Here is a 24,456-nt window from a genome sequence, read left to right as displayed (position 1 = left end):
CGGCCGTACAGCCCGGAAAACCCACAGCAACCATCGTTCTCTGGCTGTGAAAGCCTTCGACAATATATTGAGCTACCATCCGTCCCCAGAAAAGCTGAGAGCCAGCATGGGGGTGGTGGTTGCAGTGTTAGACTACAAGCAGGGAGACCCAACATTTGAATACCCGCTCTACCATGAAAGCTACTTAGGGGACCCTGTGATGATGAAACAGAGATGGAGAGAATGTTGTAAGCTGTTTTGGGTCCCCATTGAGAAGGAAAGCAGTGTATAAATATCTAAACAGATACTTCCATTGTTCCACAGAACCACAAAGAAACACAAGGGATAGTTGCCTACTCCGGTCCCTTCTTCATATTTAAAATAAGGATTTGTCTTATATGGTAGTCGTGGTTATACAGTCTGGCTAACCCAGTACTATCAATACTCGGGCTGTCCAAGGATTCAGACAGAAGATCTTTTCCAGCCTTGCTATCTGTGATACTTCAACGAGAAGTGCCAGGGAATGGACCAAGATTGTCTGCATACACGTCATGTGTTTCAGCATCGAATGATGGCTCCTCGCTTCTTCAGGGTGGAAAGTTAAAAAGAAACAGAAACATTCTGGTCAGTGTCTTTTGCTGAAAGTCCATTCTGTTGTGAGGACAGCACAAAAATTATTTAAATCTTGTTCTATGGACTACCAACCACCAACGTAAGAAATTACAAAAGTATTCCACCCTATCCAATTCCATTCTCCTAAATCTTAGCACACCATTTGCCACAATTGGGATATCATGGAACATTTCCTTCAATAAGAGGAAAACTGCTATTTCCAGCCCTTAGCTACTCATAAATTAAGGCTTTGGGACATTTCACGCACATTAGGTGCCAAAGACGCAAGTGTGCATTCCCAGATGTGTCAGTCCATGCTCCTTGGCAAGCATGCCTCTATCATAACCAAGTAAATGTGTTCGCATTTGCAATTTACTTCTTTTTTTAAAGGAATATATATCTATTGACAAGCAAAATAGCTTCTAACCTACTACTCCATCCACTGAAGTTCTGAATATCCAACCAACCTAAAGAGCCTTCCTCTGATGGAAGGGGAAGGAAGGCAAGAAAAGCTTCAAGATTCACCAAGCAGAGTGGTTTCAGATGGGGAGCTGTGTTGGTCTGTAGTAGAAGAGTAAGATTCAGGTCCAGTAGCACCTTAAAGACCAACTAGATTTCCAGGGAGCTGGACTCCCGAAAGCTCATACCCTGCAAATACAGATGGTCTTCCAAGGTGCTACCGGATCTGAACCTTGCTAGAGCAAAGTGGTGTGATACCAGCCTTGGTGTGATGGCATTCTTTATTCTAGACTTTGCCCAATGAAAAGAAGAGCATATTTTCATCTGTGGCACACTCCTGAAATTCAGAGGGTATAACTTGACAAGATGCTGTGAGGCTTATGAGGCTTCCAGCATTTTAAACACGGAAACAGTTGAGTAGTGCCCAGGTTTGGATCAAGGTGTGCGAAGGAAAGGAGTTTCAGCTAAAGTTGCCAGCTCCAGGTTGGGATATTCCTGGAGATTTGGGGCTGGAGCCTGGGGTTTGGGAAGGGGAGGGACCTCAACTGGGTCTTATGTCATAGAGTCCACCCCCCCCCCCAAAGCAGCCATTTTCTCCAGGGGAACTGAACTCTATGGCCTGGAGATCAGTTGGAATTCCAGGGGATCTCCAGCCACCACCTGGAGACCGGCAACCCTAGAGCTTTCACCACATTTTTGCCAATCAAAACCACCATTACCAAACCCACAGGCTTTTTGGCAGCCCTGGAAAGGCAAAACAAAACAAAGCCCGGTATTCTCCTTTTTCCTTTATAAGATCCAGAAAGATAAATTTCGTGGTTGTGGTGAAAGGTTTACCCTCCACTGCCCTCTACAGAATGAGGACTCAGCATGGCTGTAACTGGCATTCAGGGAGCTCCTACGAAAGAAGATGGTTGCGATGCAGCTTTTACGGTACTTAGCAAAACAGCCCAGGTAACGAACATCCCCAAATGGGAGAAAGACAAGCATGGTAAAAAAAAAAAAAAGCCTAAAAGGCCTGAGAAAAGCTGAAAGGGCTTGTGGTGTACAGAAAAGATGATAAAGGACGGCCTCGCAGGCAGTTTTCAAATATTTAAAAGGATTCCATAACAAAGATGACAAATACTGAGAAGACCAGAAGGAAATGAATTTTTAAACATTTGGCAAAAATAACTGGAAGAGCACTTCAAGTAACATAAGTGGGTGGTGAGGAAAGGCAGTGTTGTCTAGTGCTAGACTAGAAAGACCTGGCCTTAAATTCCCACCCAGCTCTCTCCTAGGCAGAGTCACTCCAGCCTAAAGTCTCTGATTTCAAAGAGCTTAGACTAGTGTAGGTCTGCATAGGACTGCCTTGGACTAATCGCTGTCTCTCCAGGCAACATAGCCAACAAGGCTGTTGAAAAGAGAACCATACACACAACCCACAGTTCCTTAGGACACATTCAGACCTCGTATCAAGCTGACGTTACACCTGAACCCAACTTATTGCCAGGTGTGTGCCTTGCTTTTCACCCATAATGCCTTGAAGGAATCCTGCTTTAAAACGAACTCTGATTATCCATGAATCCAAGCATGCAGATTGTTAATTTTAGACTGTGAGCCAAGCTACAAGTGATGCCTGACACAGGTTGGACACTTGTCAGTTTCCCTCAAGTTTTGATGTGAAATGTAGGCGTTCTGGTCTTGCAGCTTACAGAAGTTTACTGAGCAGCTGTCTATGGGAGGGAGAACATGCGGTCAGGAGGGGAGTGCTGGCGTCGGGCTCTTGCTGGGCACCCCCCTTCCCCTCCGCTGTGTGTGTGGGTTTCTGTAAACTTTAATTAAATGGAGAGCCAACCTGTAAGACCAGGACACCTACATTTCCCATCAAAACTTGAGGTAAGCTGACAAGTGTCCAACCTGTGTCAGGCGTCACTTGGAGCTTGGCTCTGTCTCCTTCCATATGGCCCAGTACAATCCTCAGGCAGCCATTTGTTGGCTGTCCCAGCACTGAAGGTGGCCTGTCAGGCATCAACCAGAACCTGTCCCTTTTCTATCATAGCCCCAGCTCTGTGTAATGCGCTCCCTGAAGAGGTGAGGGGAGCGCCCTCCTTAGAGATATTCAAGATGTGCTGCAAGTCTTGCTTATTTGCCAGGACTTCCAAGGGATGTGAAGGGCAAGCATCTTTTAAGAGATGGGAGGGAGAGATTTTATCTTGGTTTAATTTGGAAATTATAAAAATCATTTTGTAAGCCACCTTGAACTGGAAGGGCGGGATTTAAATATTTTAATAAATAAACAAAATGTTAACTTCCCCCCTAAAAAAAAAACACCCCAACCTGGAATTCTAAAATAAAGTTTAATCAGGCTTAGAAATCTAGAGGGGGGTGGGGTGGAGAATGAACTCTGGTTAATCTGTGCACCTGCATTTATGCGTCACAGGTAACCAGAACGAGTGTTAAACCAGGATTCCTTCATCACGCTCCATGCAAGATGTGAGGGGCAGGGGAAGGAGAAAAACACGCGAATGAGCATGGCCAGAAGAAAACAAGGTTGCACGTGCCTGAGCATGAGCATGGCCAGCCAGGCTAGTGCACATTCAGGCAATGTCAGCTTGACAAGATGTCTGAATGCAGCCTCAGAGGAAGTGCAGGACAGAAGAGGAAAAAAGGTAAAATGGGGAGTTCTTGCAATCCTCTTAAAGTTTTGCAAAGGAATGGCCAGACATCTGTAGAGGCTATTTCATGTTTAGGGATTATCCAGGGCCGTTTCCACACTACTCCTCTTCATCCGGAACGCTGCGCAACGTCACGAAAAAAACACAGATGATAGCATTGTCGAAGGCTTTCACGGCCGGAGAACGATGGTTGTTGTGGGTTTTCCGGGCTGTATTGCCGTGGTCTTGGCATTGTAGTTCCTGACGTTTCGCCAGCAGCTGTGGCTGGCATCTTCAGAGGTGTAGCACCAAAAGACAGAGGTGTAGCACCAAAAGATAGTGACACTGAGAGATCTCTGTCTTTTGGTGCTACACCTCTGAAGATGCCAGCTACAGCTGCTGGCGAAACGTCAGGAACTACAATGCCAAGACCACGGCAATACAGCCCGGAAAACCCACAACAACCACAGATGATAGCGTTTTCTCACGCGAGTTTTGCACGAGGTCGCGCAAAACTCGCACGAGAAGATGCTATCGTCTGTGTTTTTTTCGTGACGTTGCGCAGCGTTCCGGATGAAGAGGAGTAGTGTGGAAATGGCCCAGGTTCAGGATTTCCTAACACATGAGGCTTAAATTGCCTATCTGCTTAACAGAAATGTAAGCATTGCATTGGCCAGAATATGCCTTTGATTGAAAAATCACTTTCTGCGCCACGTTATCCACATTCACGCAGGAGATTAATAGCAGGAGGGAAGCTCAAAGGCACTTCGGAGTGGCATGTGTGAAAACGTTCCCAAGAGAGGGAACATGCTTCTAAAGAAATCAACTAGAGATGTTAGAGATCCATGATCAAATCTCAAGAACTGTTAAGAGCAGCTGGGACCTTGAACTCATGAGCAATTTTCCCAGTGAAAATCCCCATCCCACAGCCGTCAGAGGCGTATTCCCCCCCCACCCTAAAAAAATTCAGGGGTGCCTTCCATTTTTCTCTACAAAGCAATTAGCAGCTCAGGAAAGATTTCATCAGAAAAACAGTAACAGGAAAAAAGTTTCAAACACATTCCTCGGCATCCTGATCCCATCCCGAACGAGGTCCCACACAGCCACTACAAATGGAAATTAAAAAGGGACAAGAACCCTGACCATGGATAACTAGTGTTTCATTTCCTTGTCATCCACTGCCAGTGGCTTTCCATCCCTTATCACATCCAGCAATACTTGCCCACCGCCTGGAGAAAAAAAAAAGCCCTGTTACTTTAACAGAGTCTTAATAGGATGTTATATAGCAGATGATGGTATTTAACTCCATGCCATGAAAGCCTTCAACTGCCTATTTCCACATATTAAGCCCCTGTTAAAGCTACATGACATTTTCTGCAAGATTATTGGCAACCCTACATCCAACAGAAATTTCTTTCCGTCAAAACTGCCCACGGTCTTGCCTCGATCCTATCATCGCTTCTCTTTACAGTCCCGCCTGTAACTTTTGTCCTGCAGCCTTCACACCCCAAAGTATGCTGCTCCTTTAAACTCCATGCATTCTCCCTGACCACCCATAATGCTAGGACTGTCCTCTCCGGACACCTGCACAGAGCCACTGTCTCTCCCTCCTCAAAATTCAGCTTTTCCTGTTGCTTAACATTCTGGTCTCACAAGTGCTCCTTTAGGCTGCTGTTGCCACATAGGAGAATATTACCAGCGTGGGTGCACGAGCTCGGATCTGCATTCAACCATGAAGTTTGCTGAGTCACTTATCTCTCGACCTAACCTACCTCACAGGGTTGTTGTAAGGATAATGACATATACCATACTGAGCTCCCTGGAGGAAGAATAGGATAAAAATGTACTGAATAATAAGTGAACAACATACCAGAAGTAGCCATCAGCGTACTGTTGGGAGAGGACATACTTACATCACACTTGAAATTTTACACTGATATCAATATAGGCAAGCGTATTCTTCCAGCATGGACTTTAAAATGTATTCAACATACGTAACATCAGCAAGTTCACAAACAAGCTAGATCAGCTTTATCACGAAGCAAAGCAGTTACTCTGGGCAACTGATTCCAGAGAGGCATCGTATGTCTGTCTCTGATCTCCATCTCTGCATTATTATTATTTTTTAAGTTCCAGTTCGCTTTGGTGGGTGTCAATATATCACTGGGACTTTTTCACTTCAGGTGCAACTTTGCAAACAGATCTAAAGCTGGCAAGGATGCTATTCCAGGAGGTATGACATCAGCTCCGGACATTCTAGAAGCACTGCCAGGTGTGTGTCTCGAATGCTGAACTTTCCTATGTTACAAAGTTCCCATATCATACCTCGCTTCTTCCCTACCTAGGTAGGCTTAGAGCAGCTGGGAGGGGATTTTCCTATTGGGGAAAAATGGTACAGGGGGAACTCATAAGAGTTAGGATTTAGAGAACACATTGAGAGACATGACAACAGATCTCCTACAGAATGCACAGCATCTCTCTGTGCAAGTTGTCTAATACAAATACAGACATTCAATGCTAAGTGTGGACAGACAATACTCCCACCTGAGCTTTTAGCTCTATTTTACTCCAAGCAATATACATTTATATCAGTTCAACTCAGTTTTGCTTAAAACTGCAGGTCATCACAGTAAATATTTTAAAACACTTTTAACTCTGTTTTGGTTCACTTGATAAAGGTGCACAAACCCTACCGTGCAGAATAGACACAGCCATGTAATCTTCATCCTTGCATTCTTGCCAAGAGCACATGCACAAAATCATCCCTTTTGTGCATGTGCTCCAAAAGAATTATTATACCTTTTGTGCTAATCCAAAAGAATTATCACACTTTGATTTCACATTCAAAATCAGCTAATGAATTTTCACTCCAGCTATAAATGTGCATGAGAAGAGTTGGAAAATTCCACATTTTTTTTACCCTTCTTTCATCCTCTTGATTTTGAGTTGGAAAATGAGCTTGATGTACGCCAAAGCAAATAAATATTTAAAATAATAATAATAAATACTATAATGTAATAATAAATAAATGAATGAATGAATGAATAAATAAATATAATACCGTATCTAGGTAGTCAGTCTGGATGAATAGCATCAAAATCCCTGGGAAGCAATCAATTTTGTTTACACAGTAACATACCGTTAATAAACACTGTCTGTTTGGGACTCACCTAACCCATCAGATCACAGTGTGATCTAGAGGTTTAAGAAGTGGGGAATACCCCAAAGGAATCTGGGATGAAATCACACTTGATATTTCATATCTGTCACTCACAAATCCTACAGCTCATGAAAATATGTCAGACGTTTCCTTCCCTTATTGTCAAAGATGTGATCTTTGCAACAGCCCCTCCCAAGCCAAGAGCGAACCATCCCTACTTGTTTCTTGGGTACAAATTTATCATTAAAATCAGGATCCTCTTTCCCTAGCTACCCTGCAACATTTTAACCAATATTCATGCTGACAATCAGGATAATTAAAGAGATTTCCACATGCCCCCCCTCCCCAAAAAACTTTAAAGGAACGATGGCAAAATTCTAAGTAACGTTAGTGACTGTGAATATGGAACCAGACAACAGTGCTTATTTCAAAATACCAAATACACAAGTCCATTTTGCATATGGTGCAACTTTTTAGCTCCCAGTTCCAATGGTCATGAAGCGTCCCAGAAGAATGCCTGTTGCTGGTACATTTTTCACAGAGATCCCATTATCTTGCATTTCACGAGGCTTGCCTTGCTCATCATTTGGGGAGTTCCCCCATTCACTCCCCTCCACAAATCCATCCAAAATGTTACAAATTCCTAAGCAGGATAATGATAAAAAACCTAGTGGTTAAAAAAAGGCTGATCCAGGGGACAAAACCTAAGTAGGGTCAGATGAAGGACAGGAATGAGAAGAATCACTCACGCAACAGGAAAACTTGGGAGTCTGACTGGCTTGGAAATTCCCTGCACAGACCATGCTAAAATAGAACAGGCGGGAGCATGGTTGATAACAGGTCAAGTTGTGCTTTGTACATGCCCATGAAGGAACTAGAACTTATTCAAGCTTCCTTATCCTTAGGCTTTAATAAGTTATACTATGCTATTCCCCATTGCTATGTATGGACGTGAAAGTTGGACAGTGAAGAAAGCCGACAGGAAGAAAATTCATTCATTTGAAATGTGGTGCTGGAGGAGAGTTTCAGGGATTCCAGACCAAATTAAGCCTGAAGTCTCCCTAGAAGCCAAAATGACAAGGTTGAGGCTATTATAACTTTGGTCACATCACAAGACAAAAGTCACTAGAAAAGACAACAATGCTAGGAAAAGCGCAATGCCGCAAGAAAATAGAAAGACCCGGCATGAGATGGATCGACTCGACGAGAGAAGCCATGCCCTCCAGTGTGCGAGATCGGAGCAAGGCTGTCAATGGCTTTGGAGGTCATTCATTCATAGGGTCGCCATAAGGCGGAAGCGACGGCACATCACCCATGCTCAGAGGCTATACCGTCCCCCGTTGGCGCTAACGGAGAGCGGTTCTGGGGCTGAGGCGGGGCTCCCGGGCGCCAAGAATTACTCACCAGCTCCAAAGTCCAGCAGGTGGAGAGCAGAAGAAGCGCGAAGTTGGGCATCCCCGCCAAGCGCCGAGGGGGCAGCGCGATCAGCGGTCTGGAGGCGGCGGGCTCCTCTGAGGACTCCCGAGGCCGCACCGCAGAAACATAAGGAGGGCGCGGCGGGGAGCCCTCTCCCCGGGGCGGCGGCGGCGCACGCGGGGTCCGCTCCTGCTGCTGCGCGCCCAGGCGCCGAGCGCAGGCACTCCCCTCTCCAAGCAGCGCGCAGACCGGCGGCTGCTGCGGCTGCCCTCGACGCCTGCCTGCACTGGCGCCCAACCGCTCCGGCTCGCGTGCCGCCGTACAGCCCGCGCCGGGCTCCTCCTCTCCGCCGCCGCCCCTCCTTCTCGAGGGCTCCCTCCAATTGCTGGCCCCTTTCCACGCATCCCCAGGCCTTGAAGGCCTCCCGGTGTGTTTTGGCCGCGCGCGTAACGGGCGGAAAAGGCGGCAGGTGCGGCCTTCCCACACGCTGAGGGGCAGCTTCAGGTTGGCCTGCGGTAGAACAGCAAGATTTGAGTCCGGCGGCCCCTTGGAGACCAACAAGATTGTCAGGGTGTAAGTTTTCGACAGTCAAAGCTGCCTTCTTCAAACACGAGTAGGGAGATCCGATTCTCGAAAGCTTACACTCTAAAAATCTTGTTGGTCTCTAAGGGGGCCCTGGACTCAAATCCTACTGAAGCTCAGCTTTTATCAAATAAATTTTTAAAGTGGAAATGAGACCAGGAAGGCAGGGATTGAAACCGTGGTTCAGCCATAAACACTTTCCAGGTGGCCCTGACAATTCTCTCCGCCTAGTCTACCTCACAGGGTTGTTGTGAGACTCATATAAGACAACCCTGAGCAACTTGGAAGACAGACGGGACCAATGTAGTGGATCTATGTGTTTAATGGCAGGATTCGAGTCCAGTGGCACTTCAGAGCCCAACAAGAATTTCAGGGTATAAGTTTTCAAGAGTCAAAGCTCCCTTCTTCAGATACTTTAGAAAGCTTATACCCTGAAAATCTTGTTGTTTCTGCGGTGCAGCTGGACTGAAATCCTACTGAGATATAGCATTATCAAATAATTTTTTTAAGTCCGGATCAGGAAGGGTGGGTCTGAAACCCCGGTCCAGCCATAAAAGTTTCCTAGGTGGCCCGGATGATTTTCTCCACCTAGCCTACCTGGCAGGGTTGTTGTGAGATTCAAATAAGATAACCCCTGCCCTGAGCAACTTGGAAGACAGTATCAATGTGATGGATCCATGTGATTAATGACAGGATTTGAGTCCAGCAGCACCTTAAAAGTCCAAAAAACTTTTCAAAATATATGCGTTAGAGAGTCAAAGCTCCCTTCTTCAGATACTTTGACTCTCAAAAACATACTATGAAAATGTTGTTGGTCTAAGATGATACTGGACTCACATCCTACTATCCTACTGCAGACCAAAATGGCTATCTACCCGAAACTATCTTTGTGTGATTAATGAGTGTAATACAAGTGTGATTAACTTGTACATTTATTTCACTGTTCTTTGCTATGTTGGGTGTTTGTGTAATTTTATAGGGGCCAAAAAGTTGAGTTTATTCTTCCTTGCCTCATGACAGTCAGGAGCGTTCTCTTCCCAGCTCTTCAAGAAAGTCCATATATTGGACCAACACTTTCCTTTGTTACTTTGGCATGCAGCCCAAAGCATATAGATGTTTCCGTGGAAGTTAGTTCCACTTTGATTTATGGGAATCACTCCCAAATATGTGCAGAGCATTTTAATTTCTTGCTGGAATTTGCACTCAGTGCCCGATTGAAAATAAATAATAATAGAATAGAGATGTATATATAGCATCTGGGCATGTATACACTGCTTTCCCTTCCTTCCTTCAGAGCTGTGTAATCGACTGGTGTGGAGCTCATTTTTTTTTTGCTATGCGTGTAGGCTGATTGTCAGGCCATCCGGCTCAGCTCAGCAAAGATTATAATTGCTCCCGATGCCACAGCGAGGTGCTTTGTGCTGTGTGTGAAATTTCACCTTTGGGCACTCATTAAAGACCAGAAGCCGGAACACATCCAAGATCCAAGTCACATGTCACATTCACCAGTCTGAAAACTCATGAAGGAAGCATCTATCATTAAAGACCTAATTGATCATGGAGATAAATCTGCACTGCAAAGCAGGGGAAAATATGCAAGATTTCAGATATTTGCTTGTTTGCATGGGTGTGTTTTTATGCTGCTTCTCTTTCTCGCTTGCATTGCAGTTTCCGTAGAAAACATCAGGCGTTAAATGGAAGTATTTGAGGAGAAAGAGTGAATTTGGAATGGTTCACATGCCCAATTAAGGCATACTAGGGTCCTAAGCCAGGCACCCACAACTATTTTGAGCCATTGAAATTTGGAGTCAGGATGGTGAGTGCTGTAGGAGGTGAAGCCAAGCATACCTAAATACAAGAGGATGGGGGTGGAGAATATAAACACACAGAGAAGAAACCCAAGGGGGGGTAACATGCACAGAGAAGATGTGGGGATAACATGCACACAGAACAGTGGGGGAAAGGGAGGATAAAACACACAGTGAGAGAAGACAACTTTAGGCAAGGGATGCCTACAGGATGCCTACATTTCCCATCAAAACTTGAGGGAAGCTGACAAGTGTCCAACCTGTGTCAGGCGTCGCTTGTAGCTCGGCTCTCAGAAGTTTATACTGGAATAAATGTTTTTAAGGTGTCTTTACAGTCCCATTTTACAAAATGCATTTGTTCCTTCTTAAAGATTTGTGTGCACTATTCAAGTTCATTCTGCTTTGCCAGTTCCTCAGAAGTTGGAAGTGGTTCACTTTTGACTGCACTCTTTAGTCTTTTGACTGGATCTTTTTTTTCCAGTTTGCTGTGTATTACACTTTCACTCACCATGTCCTGGGAAACTGCATCTTCTAACCACCCTACCACCCCTTGCAATAACTTTTCCTGCCCTTCTGCTGTTTGTAGCTTTGGTTATAAATCTCTCTGCCAGTTGGCTCACACCGCAGTGTATTTGTTAGTCTTTAAACACCACAAAAATCCTGGTTATTTTGACAAGTTAATTACGCATTGTATGAAGTATATTCTTTGGTGTCTCTGTTACTCTCTATTTTTCTCTATTACTAATCGGTTTCAAAGGGTGACTCCGAATTCTAAAGAGAGAGAGAAATTAATTCTTTCTGTTCACTTTAAACAAATGCACAATTTTGTAAATCATACATGCTCCCTTTACATGTCTTCAAATAAACCACTAAAAAGCTCTGCTGAAATACTTTTGTTCTCCTTTGCAGGGAAGGTGATTCAATCCTATGATAATTTTTGTTGCCTTTTTTCTTTATCCTTTTTTATGCTTCTATATCCTTTCTGATATGGAGTGTCCTGATATTGCCTCCTCCGACATGTCTCCTTTCTGTGTCATTCTTCAGAACAGCCAGAGTGGTTGTAGTTGTTTTACTAGGAACTGGGAGATCGAGGTTCAAATCCCTACCCCATCATGGAAGCTTGCTGGCTTGTCTTGGTTCTCTCACTGTCTCTCAGCTTAACCTGCCTCACAGGGTTGTTGTTGTAAAGATGAAACAGAGGTGGGGTGAATGACATTGTAAGCCGTTTGGGGTCCCCAGGGTACAAATATCTAAATAAATAAATATGTCTCCAACTCTGTTTTGCCATATAGCATTCTACTATATAAAAGGCAAGCTGTATTGGCAACGACTCACCTTTTACCCTCGCACGGGCACGTTGCTGATGTATCTGGCCTCAAGGCCACTGTGAAACGCCTGCTTGCCACTGGGAGGGGGCCCACCGAATCAACAGCCTAAGCACTCCTCTACACGCCTCCCCTCAGCACCCTCCCACTCTGGACTCCAGGCTGCTGTGAAGCGCCTGCTTGATGCTGGGAGGGGGCCCACCAAATCAGTTTTCTAAAGCCCATTGTATTTTTTCACACAACAGGCACTGTTGCTAGTTAGTAATACCCTCTGATATAGAATACCTTAAGAACGGACAGAAAAAGAGGAGGAAGGTGGCTGTGTTTCTGATTAATTGCCTGTTTTGGCCCATCCACCAGAACAATCAATCATTTCTAGCCCTAGGGCAGATTCCTGCGTCTCCCTAAACCTCTCCCCAGGAATAGCCTTGGGGTGAGTTAATAGTGGTGGGCATTAAACATATTGCTGCTGAAATCCTAGATTCTTTCTCCTCAGAGAGACTGTTCTTGCTTAGAAGTTTTTATGCTGAAATATGCAAAAATATTGCTGGGCAGTGAGAAGTTCTAATTGAACACTCCACCTGATCTAATATCCTTGCATCATCTCTGATCAATCTACCTCACTTTTCTCCCCAACGGGAACCCAAAGTAGCGTACATCATTAAACTCTCCTCCATTTTATCCTTGCAACAATCCTGTGATGTTGGTTAGGCTGTGACTGGCCCAAGATCATCAAGTGAGCTCTTGTGGCAGAGTGGGATTTGAACCTGGGTCTCCCAGATCCTAGTCCAACACTCTAACCACACTGGGTCTCTACCATCTTCAAAATATGACCAGTTACTCTATATTGGGGGAAAGTTATCTAAGGCTGCCTAGTAACATTTAAACCAGGGACCTCCAAGACAATTCTGTAGAATTGGTGGCATTCAGGTCAGGTGCCTGACTGGTTGCGATGCAAAGTTGTTCATGGGAGCAAAAATTGGGAAGTACCTTGGCTGCCCATAGGAGCATGGTCAAAGGTAGGTGGTGTAAAGCAGGCAAGATTAAAGAAGGAAGGGCAGGATTAAGAAGACAAACAACAGGAAGTAGGTCTGGCAACAGATCCCCCCTCCCCTATTCACACTCCTGCTTCCCAAGAAATTTTTATTTTTAAATAACCAGAATAAAATGTGACAAATTCACAAAGTGATGCATATGTGAAAGTGGTAAAACTTGTAAATTTGCATGCCATCCTCACCCTCACCTCAATATGGTGTGCAACTGTGTCTGTTATCACATTTTTACTCAACTTCCTCCAAGGTACATGCTTTATCCTTCCGTTATTCTCACAACAATACCAACACAACCGTGTAAGATGGTGGTGGTAGAAAGTGCTGTCAAGTCATAGCTAACTTATGGTGGCCCCTGCAGGGGTTTTCAATGCAAGAGACTACAGAAGTAGTTTGCTATTGCCTGGCTCTGCAACCCTGCTCTTCTTTGGTGGTCTCCTATCCAATTACTAACCAAGGCCAACCTTGCTTAGCTTCTGAGATCAGATGAGATTGGACTTGCCTGGGTTATTCAGATCAGGGGCCCTGTAAAGTAGGCAAAGCTAAACAATATTGGCTGGCTCAAGGCTGTCCAGTAAGCTTCAGGGCCAGATGCAGATCACAACCTTCATGTAATGGTTTTCTCTTTTTAAAACCTGCTTTGGAACTTTAATTCAGCTCCTCCTTACTTTACTTTAAACTTTTACCTCAAGAAGTCCCTGGTCAGAACCAGCACTCCTTTTATTTCCATTCACGCAAAGTTTCAGATGTTCTCTACCCAGGCTTATACCTCAAGAACACATTCCCTCTGGGGTTTGAACCCCACTGATAACCCCACCTATGGTGTTCTGCCTGTTTGTGTGACCTATATATTGCAGCTTCCCAAAATATTTTTGCTGTCCTTCTGTTTAACTGGTATTATAGGAAAGCTTGTTATAGATGGTAGTATGACAAAACAGTCAGCATGTGAGGGTGGTTGTGAGGTAAAAAATCGATCGTTTTTTGTTTAACCAAAAGTAGACTTTTTATACGTACATAAACGTGATGGTTGTAGAGTTTTGGTAAGCGTATTGGTTTCAGAATAGTTCATAAGCTTGGTGGTTTCAAAAATAGTTATATATTCTCAAGCCCAGCCACTAGGTTTGTCAATCTCCAGGTGGTGGCTGGAGATCTTCCGGAATTACCACTGATCTCCAGGTGACAAAGATCAGTTCCCCTAGAGAGAATGGCTGCCTTGGAAGGTGGACTCTATGGCATTATAAGCAGAAGAGGTCACTTCTTTCCCCAAACCCCGCCTTCCCCAGACTCTATCCCCAAAATCTCCAGGAATTTCCCTATCCAGACTTGGCAACCCTACCAGCCACAGACTAATTTTTCACACAGATCTTCACTAACAGACTCAACACTCTTCTCATCCACACAGACAGAAATTTCCTCAGGCCTTTTCACACAACTTGCCTCACCTAAATAGAATAACCTCTCTCTGAGAAACACATGGACTGACCCAGGTTCACACACAGTTTGCCTGACTTAGACAGAATTTCTCAGAACTCCACACAGATTCATTGAACTTGACAAGGAATACTTTCCCCTCAAGTCAACACTCTGACTAAAAACTGCAGTTCACTCCAATCATATCACACTCCACTCACCCATCCAGCCCCCCCCTTCTCACCTCAGATCCCTGCATTTAAACTCACAGTATCAAATATTAAAAACCCCACATTAACCAGCAGAAATATAATACAAAAAATTATTTACATGCAAAACACTATATTTCATCTCCCTAGTATTAGTCCATCCAGCACCCACCCAGGGTGGAAGTTCAACCAGTTTCTACAGAAAGTTCATAATTTTATATGCAGAGTTCTGACATGTAGCTCTTTGGTGCTATAACTCATTGCTGTTTGCAGGAAGTATCACATGTTTGCCATACACAAAACGTTGCATTTTGAATGCCCATAATACTTATAAACATTTCTGTAATGCTTTGCAAACGTTCTAAAGAAGTACGGACTATGTGCAAAACGCTCAGCGGACTATAAGGAAGATCTGTGGTGTCACTGACCTTTTATGTTTATTCTAGCAATGCTTCATTGCCATAAAAATCCGCATGTTGTTGACACACTTTTAACAAATTAGTGAGCCATGGTTGTGTTTGCAATGGCCAAGTGCCAAGGCACTTTATTTTATTCAGATTGAGATATCCATTTTTTGATGTTAACACATTGCATATTTAAGGGACGCCAGTTGGTAGAATCATGTTGCAGTTTTCCTCAAGTGCGTTATTTTTACGACACCTTTTTCAAGCAGACTGGACTTTTCCCACTATGAGAGGGCAAACAAATAGTATAAAATTGGACATATGTGAATACGCTGACTTATATTGACAGACCATTAGTCTATGAGCCTATCCTAGTCTATGGATGGATTCACTACATATCAGTCCTTTTTTTATCCTGAACTTCTCCAGGTAGCTCAAGACAATATAATTCATGCTTATTCTTTTCTCCATTTTCCCCTAACAGGCACAAAAGGAGCTGTATGTGAGAGAGACAGAGACAGAGAGGTGCCTCAGAAGTGAAAGAATAAGAAATAAGATGTGATATTTGTGAGCTGTGCGGTACGTGTAAATGAAGAAATATGTGGAGTGAAATAATTAGGCCTCGCCTTGTGAAAGCTCAGAGAGACTCTTTGGGGGCAGGGCCCTTGGTAGTTATCAGTCTATCATACAATTTCTGCACATAAACGTGGCCTTTGGGCCAAAACATTTTATCCATGCTGCTCTAACTGCTGCACTACTCTAGCTCTCTAGTGCTGGGATCTTGTAAACACGTGCCTATTGGGCTTCATCCACAGGGTTCCTACAGATGCTTAGGGGATCTGGTTGGAGTCAGAATTCTCTCAGAATTAAACTGAACTCCAGACTATAGAGATCAGTTCCTCTGAAGAAAATGTTGTGTTCAAGCAAATTATATGTAGATGCAGACGTGTAAATGTGCTGTAGGGGCTACTGTGTGAGACTTGGATTTTAGAGATCCCGGTTCGAATCTCCACTCTGCCAAGGAAGCTTGCTGGGTGACCATGGGCCAGTCACATACTTTCAACCTAACCTATTTCATAGAGTTGTTATGAGGATAAAATGGAAGAGAGGAGAATAGTGTAGGCTGTTTTGGGCCCCCATTGGGGAGAAAGGAAGAGTATAAATGAAGTAAATGAAGTAAATAGTTTTATTTATTTATTTATTTCTGTGCCACTTTTTCACAGTCCTGCTTGAAGCAGCTTACAATTAAAATCAGCACAATGTTAAAAATGAGCCATTCAATATAAGCAGCATAAAAACTATCCATAAAGCAGAAACAAGCCATTAAAAAGGTGATAAGATAAAACCCCTACTTAGAAGCCAAGGTTAAAAGCCCCTTTCAGCTGCCATTTTCCTCCCTACACTACTGAAACTATAGTGATATAGCAATAACTAGTTGTTGTTTTTTAAATGCCTGAAAATAGTCCTCCAGGGGTGCTGGGTATGTGTTCGTAGTGACTGTGGATTGGGGATAGAGTTGCCAGGCCGCAGCCAGCACACATGGGAGTTTTTGGGCATGCTGATGTCATTTCTGTGAAAGTCCTGGAAGTGCCGTCATGATGACATTGGGGAGTGCTGTAGGATTCCCAAGTGATGTCAGTGTGGTGGCATGACATTCCCAGGCAACCACATTTTTGATACACTTTTTTCCCAACAGCACTTCAGTTGCAGGCGGACAATGGAGCAGGAGAGCAGAAAAGGAAGAGGTACTACTACCAGTGGGAAGCTGGTAATTTATTGATTTATTTATATTCATCTTCGTTCTTCTGTGCCTCCACACATGGGACTGCGCAGGCGCAGGCCAGCCGCCGGAGAATTTTCTAGAGCTTCCATGGCTCCGAAGGGGCCGTTTGTCGCGCGCCTCAGCGACCGTTTCCCGCCTAAACGGTCACATGTTCCTCCAGCGACCAACGGCCCCTTCCCTCAGTTCTCTTCTTGCCGCCGCTTGGAGAGAACGTTGAGCTTCGTGCTCTGTGCTTGTGCTTCGTGCTTTGTGCTTCGTGCCTTTCTTCTGACTGATTGATCTTTGGCTTTTTGACTTCGGACTTCTGACCTCGACTATTCTTCGGATCTCGCTTTGGACTTTGACGTGGACTCGGTAATACGACTCGGACTGTTTTGACCTTTCTCTCGCGTGCCCCTTAAGATGGCCTCCACGGCTCTCTTTAAGCACTGCCTTCAGTGCCACACTAAAATGGCCAAAACTGATGGCCATGAGCTGTGCCTCTTTTGTTTGGGGGAGACCCACAATGTGTCGGCCTGTAGGATCTGCCAGGGTTTCACCAACAAGGCCCGGCAGGATCGCAAGGCCCGACTGAACTCCTCACTGTGGCAGACGGTCATGTCTGAGGGCACTCCGTTACCTCCGCCCAAGGCCGGCCCTAGCCCCTCTGCCGGACGGCAATCGAGAGCTGGCTCAGTGGCTTCCGCGAGGTCGGGGTCAAAACCGCGTCCCCCGAGTGTCTCGGCGTCGAGAGCGGCCTCTCCAGTGCGGGGTTCGGCGCAGCCGCCCCGGAGCGCGTCATCCACCAGGTCGGATCCGAGACCGGCTTCGGAACCGAGGATCCTGGTACCGAGTCCCCGGTCGGAACCGACGACTGGTTCGATCCCGATCAAGGTGAAGAGGTCAAAGCAGAGGTCCCCTTCGAAGGCGAGGAGCGCATCGGTTCCAAGGTCCTCTTCGGAACCGGCCAAGAAGAAGAAGAAGACCAAGCATCATCGGTCGCCGCGTCCTGCTCCTCCAGAGGAAGTCATCATGCTTCCTCATACGCCTTCCCCTCATCTGGGCTCTCCTGAACCAGAGGAGGTCTCCGTACCGGTGCCGGATCCGATGGCCTTTGAGACTGTGCAGGCAGAGTTCTCGTCTGGGCCGGAGCCGAGCCCGCGGTCCCGTCGGAGCCGACCATCGCCTGCCCGTCGGTCGCCGAGGTCGGAACCGAGCCCGTCGCCTCTTCGGAGCCGTCCATCTCCTGCCCGGCCATCTTCACCTGCTGCCGGTCGTGAGCGGCGTCGGTCCGGGGACAGTGTTCGATCCGCCCGGTCCACTGCGTCCCAACATCGACAGGCCTCCTACCTTCCCTCGCCGTACCATTGCCACTGGGAAGGGGCACCTGCCGGTTTCTCTACGTCGGAATAGAGGCCTTCGACATCGAGGCCAGCGTGGGTTCCCCCTCCAGTCCAGGTTGAGGAATCCCAGCTCGGTTCCGATGAGGGAGAAGTGGAGAGCCTAGGGGACTACCAGTCGGAGTCCTGGTCTGAGCCATCGCCCGCTGACGATGTGGTGCCAGCTACGGGTTCGCCATACGAGGACCTCCGCATCTATTCCGACCAGATGGCAAGGATAGCTCAGGCCCTCGAGATGGACATCTCCTCGGCAGCCCCCCAGACCAAGGACAAGCTCCTCAAGCGGATCTACGGTGACAATCCGGCATCCATTGGCTTCCCTATGCTTGAGGGTATAGAGGAAATTGTGGAGAGGGTGTGGAAGGTGCCCTGTGACCAGCCTCCAACGTCCAAGCGCATCGAGCAGCTGTATAAAATCAAACAGGGCACCTGGCAGGCGTTGGTGAAGCACCCTCCACCTTCCTCTTTGGTCACGGAGGAATTCAACCCCCGGCGGTCAGGCCATTCCTCTGTGCCAGCCGATAAAGAGGGCAGGAAGCTCGATGCCCTTGGCAGGCGCCAGTACACAGTCGCTTCGCTGGGTCTGAGGATTGCAAACTATCAGACCATTATGGCGGGGTACCAGCTCTACCTATGGGAGAAGTTGGCGTCCTATACTCGGGACCTCCCACCTGAGCAGAAGGCTGTGGTGTCCCTGCTGCAAACCGAGGCTGTCAGACTGTCCAAACAGCAAATGAATGCTGGGAGCCACGCTGCCGACACTGCGGCTAGAGGGATGGCTTCAGCGGTGGTCCTCCGGCGCCATTCCTGGTTACGGTCGACTGCCCTTTCCCAGGAGGTGCGTTCCAGGGTGGAGAGCATGCCCTTTGAGGGGGATTCGCTGTTTTCTAAGGCTACCGACGAGACTCTAAAAAAGAAAAAAGAAGACAGGCAGACGGCGCGGTCCTTGGGGCTGGCTCCCGCGGACAAGCCCACCTCCAGGCCTCGGTACGCTCCCCGGTCCGGCCCTTACCACTTCCAGGGCAGGTACCAGCGACAGCGGCCGGGTTTCCACCAGTATCCTGCCTACCAGCAACGGTCCTACCCTCCTGCACAGCAGCAGAGGAGGCGTAGGCCCTTCAAGCCTCGCCCGTCGCAGCCGCCGGCCCAGCAGAGAGATCAGCAGGGCGCCGGGAGGCAATACTGACGGGTCACGCCAGCCGTATCCCCAAATTTCTCGGACAGACTGAGTCCACTCCTCTCTGAGTGGGAGTCATTAACATCTGACTCATGGGTCTTAACAATTGTTGAAATGGGATACGGGCTGGAGTTTGTTGAGCTGCCTCGGTGCAGTTCACCCCTGACAGCTGTCAATAATGCTATGGCCGAGCTGGATGCGGAGATCGTGTCGCTCTTGGCCAAGGGTGCTGTGGAAGAGTTGCCCTATGAGGACTCTGTAAGGGGGTTCTTCTCTAGGTCCTTCCTGGTCCCCAAGAAGGATGGGGGCTTACGTCCCATTTTAGATTTGAGGGGCCTTAATGCCTTCCTCAAGGTGACCAAGTTCCGGATGGTTACGTTGGCGGCTGTGATCGCCTTGCTGAAACAGGGGGATTGGTTTGCGGTCCTGGACTTGAAGGACGCATATTTTCATGTGGGAATACGGGAGGAGCACAGGAAATACCTGAGCTTCGTTTACCGGCAAAGGGTTTTCCGGTATAAGGTGCTCCCCTTTGGTCTGTCCACTGCCCCACGAGTGTTCACGAAATGTGTGGCCCCTGTGGTTTCCTTCCTTAGGGAAGAGGGGTGTACCATTTTTCCGTACCTCGATGACTGGCTCATCGTGGCTAATTCAGAGTCTAGGCTGGTGCAGGACATTGGCTTAGTACTTAGCACTTGCCAACGCCTGGGGCTCCTGGTGAACTTTGAAAAATCCAAACTGGTGCCCAGCTGCAAGGTGTCCTACATTGGTGTACTATTAGACTCTGTGGAGGGTAAGGCTCTGCTCCCCTTGGAGAGGGCTCGGTCCCTAAGGGGTCTGGTGTCCATGTTTAAAAGGAACCGCTTCCAGTCCGTGTGCACTGTCCAGTGCTTACTAGGGCATATGGCGGCGGCCACCTCTGTGGTGCCTTTTGCTAGGCTGCGTATGCGCCCTCTCCAGAACTGGTTTGTGCAGAGGTACGATGCTCTGCTGCACCCTCCGTCCCTCAAATTCTCTATCCCGAGGGTCATCCTCTCCTCCCTGAACTGGTGGCTGTCTGATGACAACTTGTTTAAAGGGACTCCCCTTGGGTATCAGCATCATGACGTCACGGTCACCACTGATGCCTCTCTGTTGGGATGGGGGGCTTACTGTGGTGATGTATCTGTGCAAGATGTCTGGTCTGAGAGGGAAAAGACCCTCCATATTAATGTGCTTGAACTAAGAGCCATTCGTTTCGCACTTGTGTCCCTTACAGCACTGCTGAAAGATCGCCGGGTGTTAGTGCAGACGGACAACACAACAGCAATGTACTATGTAAATCAGCAGGGGGGCACAGTATCCATGGCCCTGTGCCGGGAAGCCACGCTCACTTGGCAGTGGGCTATCAGGAATGGCGTGTCGCTCCGTGCTATACACGTGGCTGGGTCAGACAATGCCCGAGCAGATGCCCTCAGCAGGGTCCCTTTGCTGGACCACGAGTGGGAACTGAACGTAGAGTGCATTGGGCCGATCTTTCAGATGTGGGGTCATCCAGTGATAGACGTGTTCGCCACTGCGGCAACCACCAAGGCCCACACGTTCTGTTCCAGGGCAGGGAGCGAACCCCTCTCTATTGGGGATGCCTTCCAGTTTACGTGGACGCAGGGCTTGCACTACATGTTTCCTCCGTTCCCCTTGATTCCCAGGGTCCTGTGCAAGATAGAGGAGGACGGGACGGACTGCATCCTGGTGGCCCCCTTTTGGCCACGGCAGGTTTGGTTCCCAAAGCTCCTGCGAATGTCCCAACAGACATATGTCAGTCTGCCCCCTCGGCAAGACCTTCTCCTAAACGGGAGCCTAGTCCACCACGACCCCAGGAAGCTGCACCTGATGGCTTGGCGGATCGTTCCTCCCCTGTAGTTTTTACTGACGAGGTACAGAGGGTCCTCCTGAACGCCCGTCGGCCATCCACTAGGCGCGCTTATGCGGCTAAGTGGCGCAGGTTTGAAATTTGGGCACTTGCTAAAGGAGTGGTGCCTACCAGCTGCCCTTTAGGGGTTGTATTCGAGTACTTGTGCCACTTGCAGGGCTTAGGCTTGAAGGTTTCCTCCCTCAAGGTCCACCTGGCAGCGATATCGGCTGCTCACACCCGAGTTGAGGGTGTTACAGTGTTTTCTCACCCACAATCCCGCCAGTTCCTTAAGGGCATGTTCAACCTTTACCCACCTGTGTCGGCGCCAGTACCTCAGTGGTCGCTGTCCCTGGTGCTTTCATGTCTAATGTTGCCCCCATTTGAACCTATGGCTAACTACCCCTTGGATGTCTTGTCTTACAAGGTGGCATTCTTGGTGGCTGTGACATCAGCCAGAAGGGTCAGTGAGCTGTCTGTGCTGCGGTCTGACCCTCCTTTCCTTGTGTTTCATCCCAACAAGGTGGTCCTGCGTCCCAGCTTGGGTTTTCTGCCCAAGGTGGTGTCCGCCTTCCACCTCTCGCAGGATATCTCGCTGCCTGCATTTTTTCCTCACCCTTCCTCTAGAGGGGAGAAGGCCCTCCATTCCTTAGATTTAAAGAGGGCCATTGCCTATTACCTGGATAGGACGAAAGGGTTCCGCTCCGGTCCTCACCTGTTTGTATGTTTTGGGGCCAAGGACAGGGGTAACAGGGCTTCCTCACAGACCCTGTCTAGGTGGATTGTGACGGCCATTAGCAAGGCCTATTCCCTGGCAGGGGTGGCTTGCCCGCTTCATGTCAGAGCCCACTCCACGCGGTCCCAAGCATCCTCTTCGGCACTCCTCAGGGGTGTGCCCCTAGTTAGCATTTGCAAAGCGGCCACATGGTCCTCTGCAGACACCTTTGTCAGGCATTATGCCATTGATGTCAATGCGGAGCAGGATGTATCTGTGGCCAGGGCTGTCCTACACTCCCTTTTTTCCTAGGGGAGTCTTGGATGTGGCTCCTTGCGTACCTGCTGGGTACCTTTGGGTAATATAGTGTATATATATGTATATATGTATATATTTCTGTATATAGTTTTGTAAATACTGAGTATGTATATGTTTCTACACATCTTGTAGGACTGTATATATGTCTATGTGTATGTTATGTTATTCTTCTTTGTTCAATAAAATTGTGTTGGACTTCACCCCACCTTCCTCATTGTGTGAAGCTTGGTACACTCCCATGTGTGGAGGCACAGAAGAACGAAGATGAAAACAGGGTTAACATACCTGTAACTTATGTTCATCGAGTTCTTCTGTGCTGACACACAACCCTCCCTCCTACCCCGCTGTGAATTCCAATGCACAAAGATGTGGTGGCTGTAACGGAATTTGATGTATTTTAAGGTGTTACGGCTAAGTGTGTTGGTCAAGCGGCGGCAAAGGAGAACTGAGGGAAGGGGCCGTTGGTCGCTGGAGGAGCATGTGACCGTTTAGGCGGGAAACGGTCGCTGAGGCGCACGACAAACGGCCCCTTCGGAGCCATGGAAGCTCTAGAAAATTCTCCGGCGGCTGGCCTGTGCCTGCGCAGTCCCATGTGTGTCAGCACAGAAGAACTCGATGAACATAAGTTACAGGTATGTTAACCCTGTTTTATTTATAGTCCACCTTTGTCACAGAGGCTCAAAGCAGATTACACACTGTGAGTCAGTACAGTCCATTTCAAAGGCATTTCAATAAACAATGTAATAGGATATATAAATGCAAATCTGCAAAGCTTTAAAACAAGCAAGAATCTAATAGAGAGTTGGAGAAATGCTAAACAGAACATAAGCAATTCTAAGACTGACATATTAAACAACAGATAAACTATTCATTAAGATCATACTTACAGCAACATAGAAGTAAAGTCTATAGTCCCTCTCCCTTTACTTATGTATCTCTTTGAGACCACTTCCCTACAGTACAGCCCTCCTATCTGAGTAAAAAGGCCTCTTGAATAATTCAGCTCTGTATTGTTTGCTGAAAGCCAGGAGAGTTGAATCTTTCCTGACCTCTTCAGATAGGCTGTTCCATAGGGTTGGGGTCACCACAGAGAATGAACAAGCATGGGCAGCTGTTGCTTTTGCCGGTGTGCAAAGCAGCATATGCAGAAGGCTTTGTTCAGATGAGTACCATGGCAGAATATAGGGAGAGAGAAGGTCCCATAGATATGCCAGACCAAGACTATGAAGAGTTTTGTCCATGATAGCCAATACCTGGAATCAGGGCCGGTGCCAGGGTGTCTGGCGCCTGAGGCCAGGGCAGCTTCAGGGCTATTGCTGCCCCAACGCACACACATGCACCTGGACTGCTCAGTTGACCCGCTCCGCACCACCTGCCGTGCCTGGCCCGCAGCTGTGTGCTGGCGGTGGCAGCACGGGGCAACTGAGTGGGAGGGCTGGGAAGCTGCCTGCTCAGACTGCCCCGCGCTGTCGCCGCCAGCACATGCTCCCACCTGGGCACAGCAGCTGCGGGCCAGGCGTGGCAAGCGGACGAGGAGGCATACATACATTCTCCCAGCCCTCCCGCTCAGTTGCTCTGCGGCACACACCCCTGCCCCCAGCGCCCCCTCCAGCGCCTCAGCGCTGAAGGTGGCTGCTGGACCTGCCTCCATGGACGTGCCGGCCCTGCCTGGAATTAAGCCCAGTAGCTTATAGGCAGCCAGTGGAGGGACTGCAGAATGGGAACAATATTTGTGTTGCTCCTAGCTCCTAATCATAAACAAGCGGCAGGATTCTGCACCGCTTCCAAGTTAACTTAGAGGGGAGACCTATGTACAGTTCATTGCAGTAGTTAAGTCTCAATGTTACCATGGCATGGATTCAAGTGGCCAGATCAGCCATGTCGAGGTAGGGGCCATCTTCCAGGCTATAATGAGATTAAGAAAACATTTTTTGCAACTTCCTTAACTTGCTTTTCTAGCTGCAGGCCTGGATCCAGTATAACAGTTAGGCTCTTTACTGAGTCTGCAACCATCAGACAAACTCCATCAAAAGGGGAGAGCACAATGTCCTTCAAGATCTCTGCCTTCTGTCTTGTCTAGGTTCAGTTTCAATTTGTTCACTTTCAGCCATTTCACCACACCTGTTAGGCAGCAACTCAGGGTC

General features: G+C 47.5%; 1 protein-coding gene across 1 annotated transcript in view; it reads right to left on the bottom strand.

Moving 5' to 3' along the window:
• VIPR2 (vasoactive intestinal peptide receptor 2) overlaps positions 1–8,531 on the bottom strand; it is a 71,279-nt gene extending 62,748 nt beyond the window's left edge. The window contains exon 1 of the mRNA XM_054992143.1: positions 8,251–8,531. Coding sequence (XP_054848118.1) covers positions 8,251–8,301 — 51 coding nt within the window. The 5' untranslated portion in view covers positions 8,302–8,531. The remainder of the gene's footprint in view (positions 1–8,250) is intronic.
• Positions 8,532–24,456: the final 15,925 nt, after the last annotated feature.

The sequence above is a fragment of the Eublepharis macularius genome, chromosome 11 (assembly GCF_028583425.1).
Source record: "Eublepharis macularius isolate TG4126 chromosome 11, MPM_Emac_v1.0, whole genome shotgun sequence".
Lineage (NCBI taxonomy): Eukaryota > Metazoa > Chordata > Lepidosauria > Squamata > Eublepharidae > Eublepharis > Eublepharis macularius.
The sequence above is the reverse complement of the archived record's forward strand: the minus strand, read 5'-3'. Positions and strand labels throughout refer to the sequence as shown.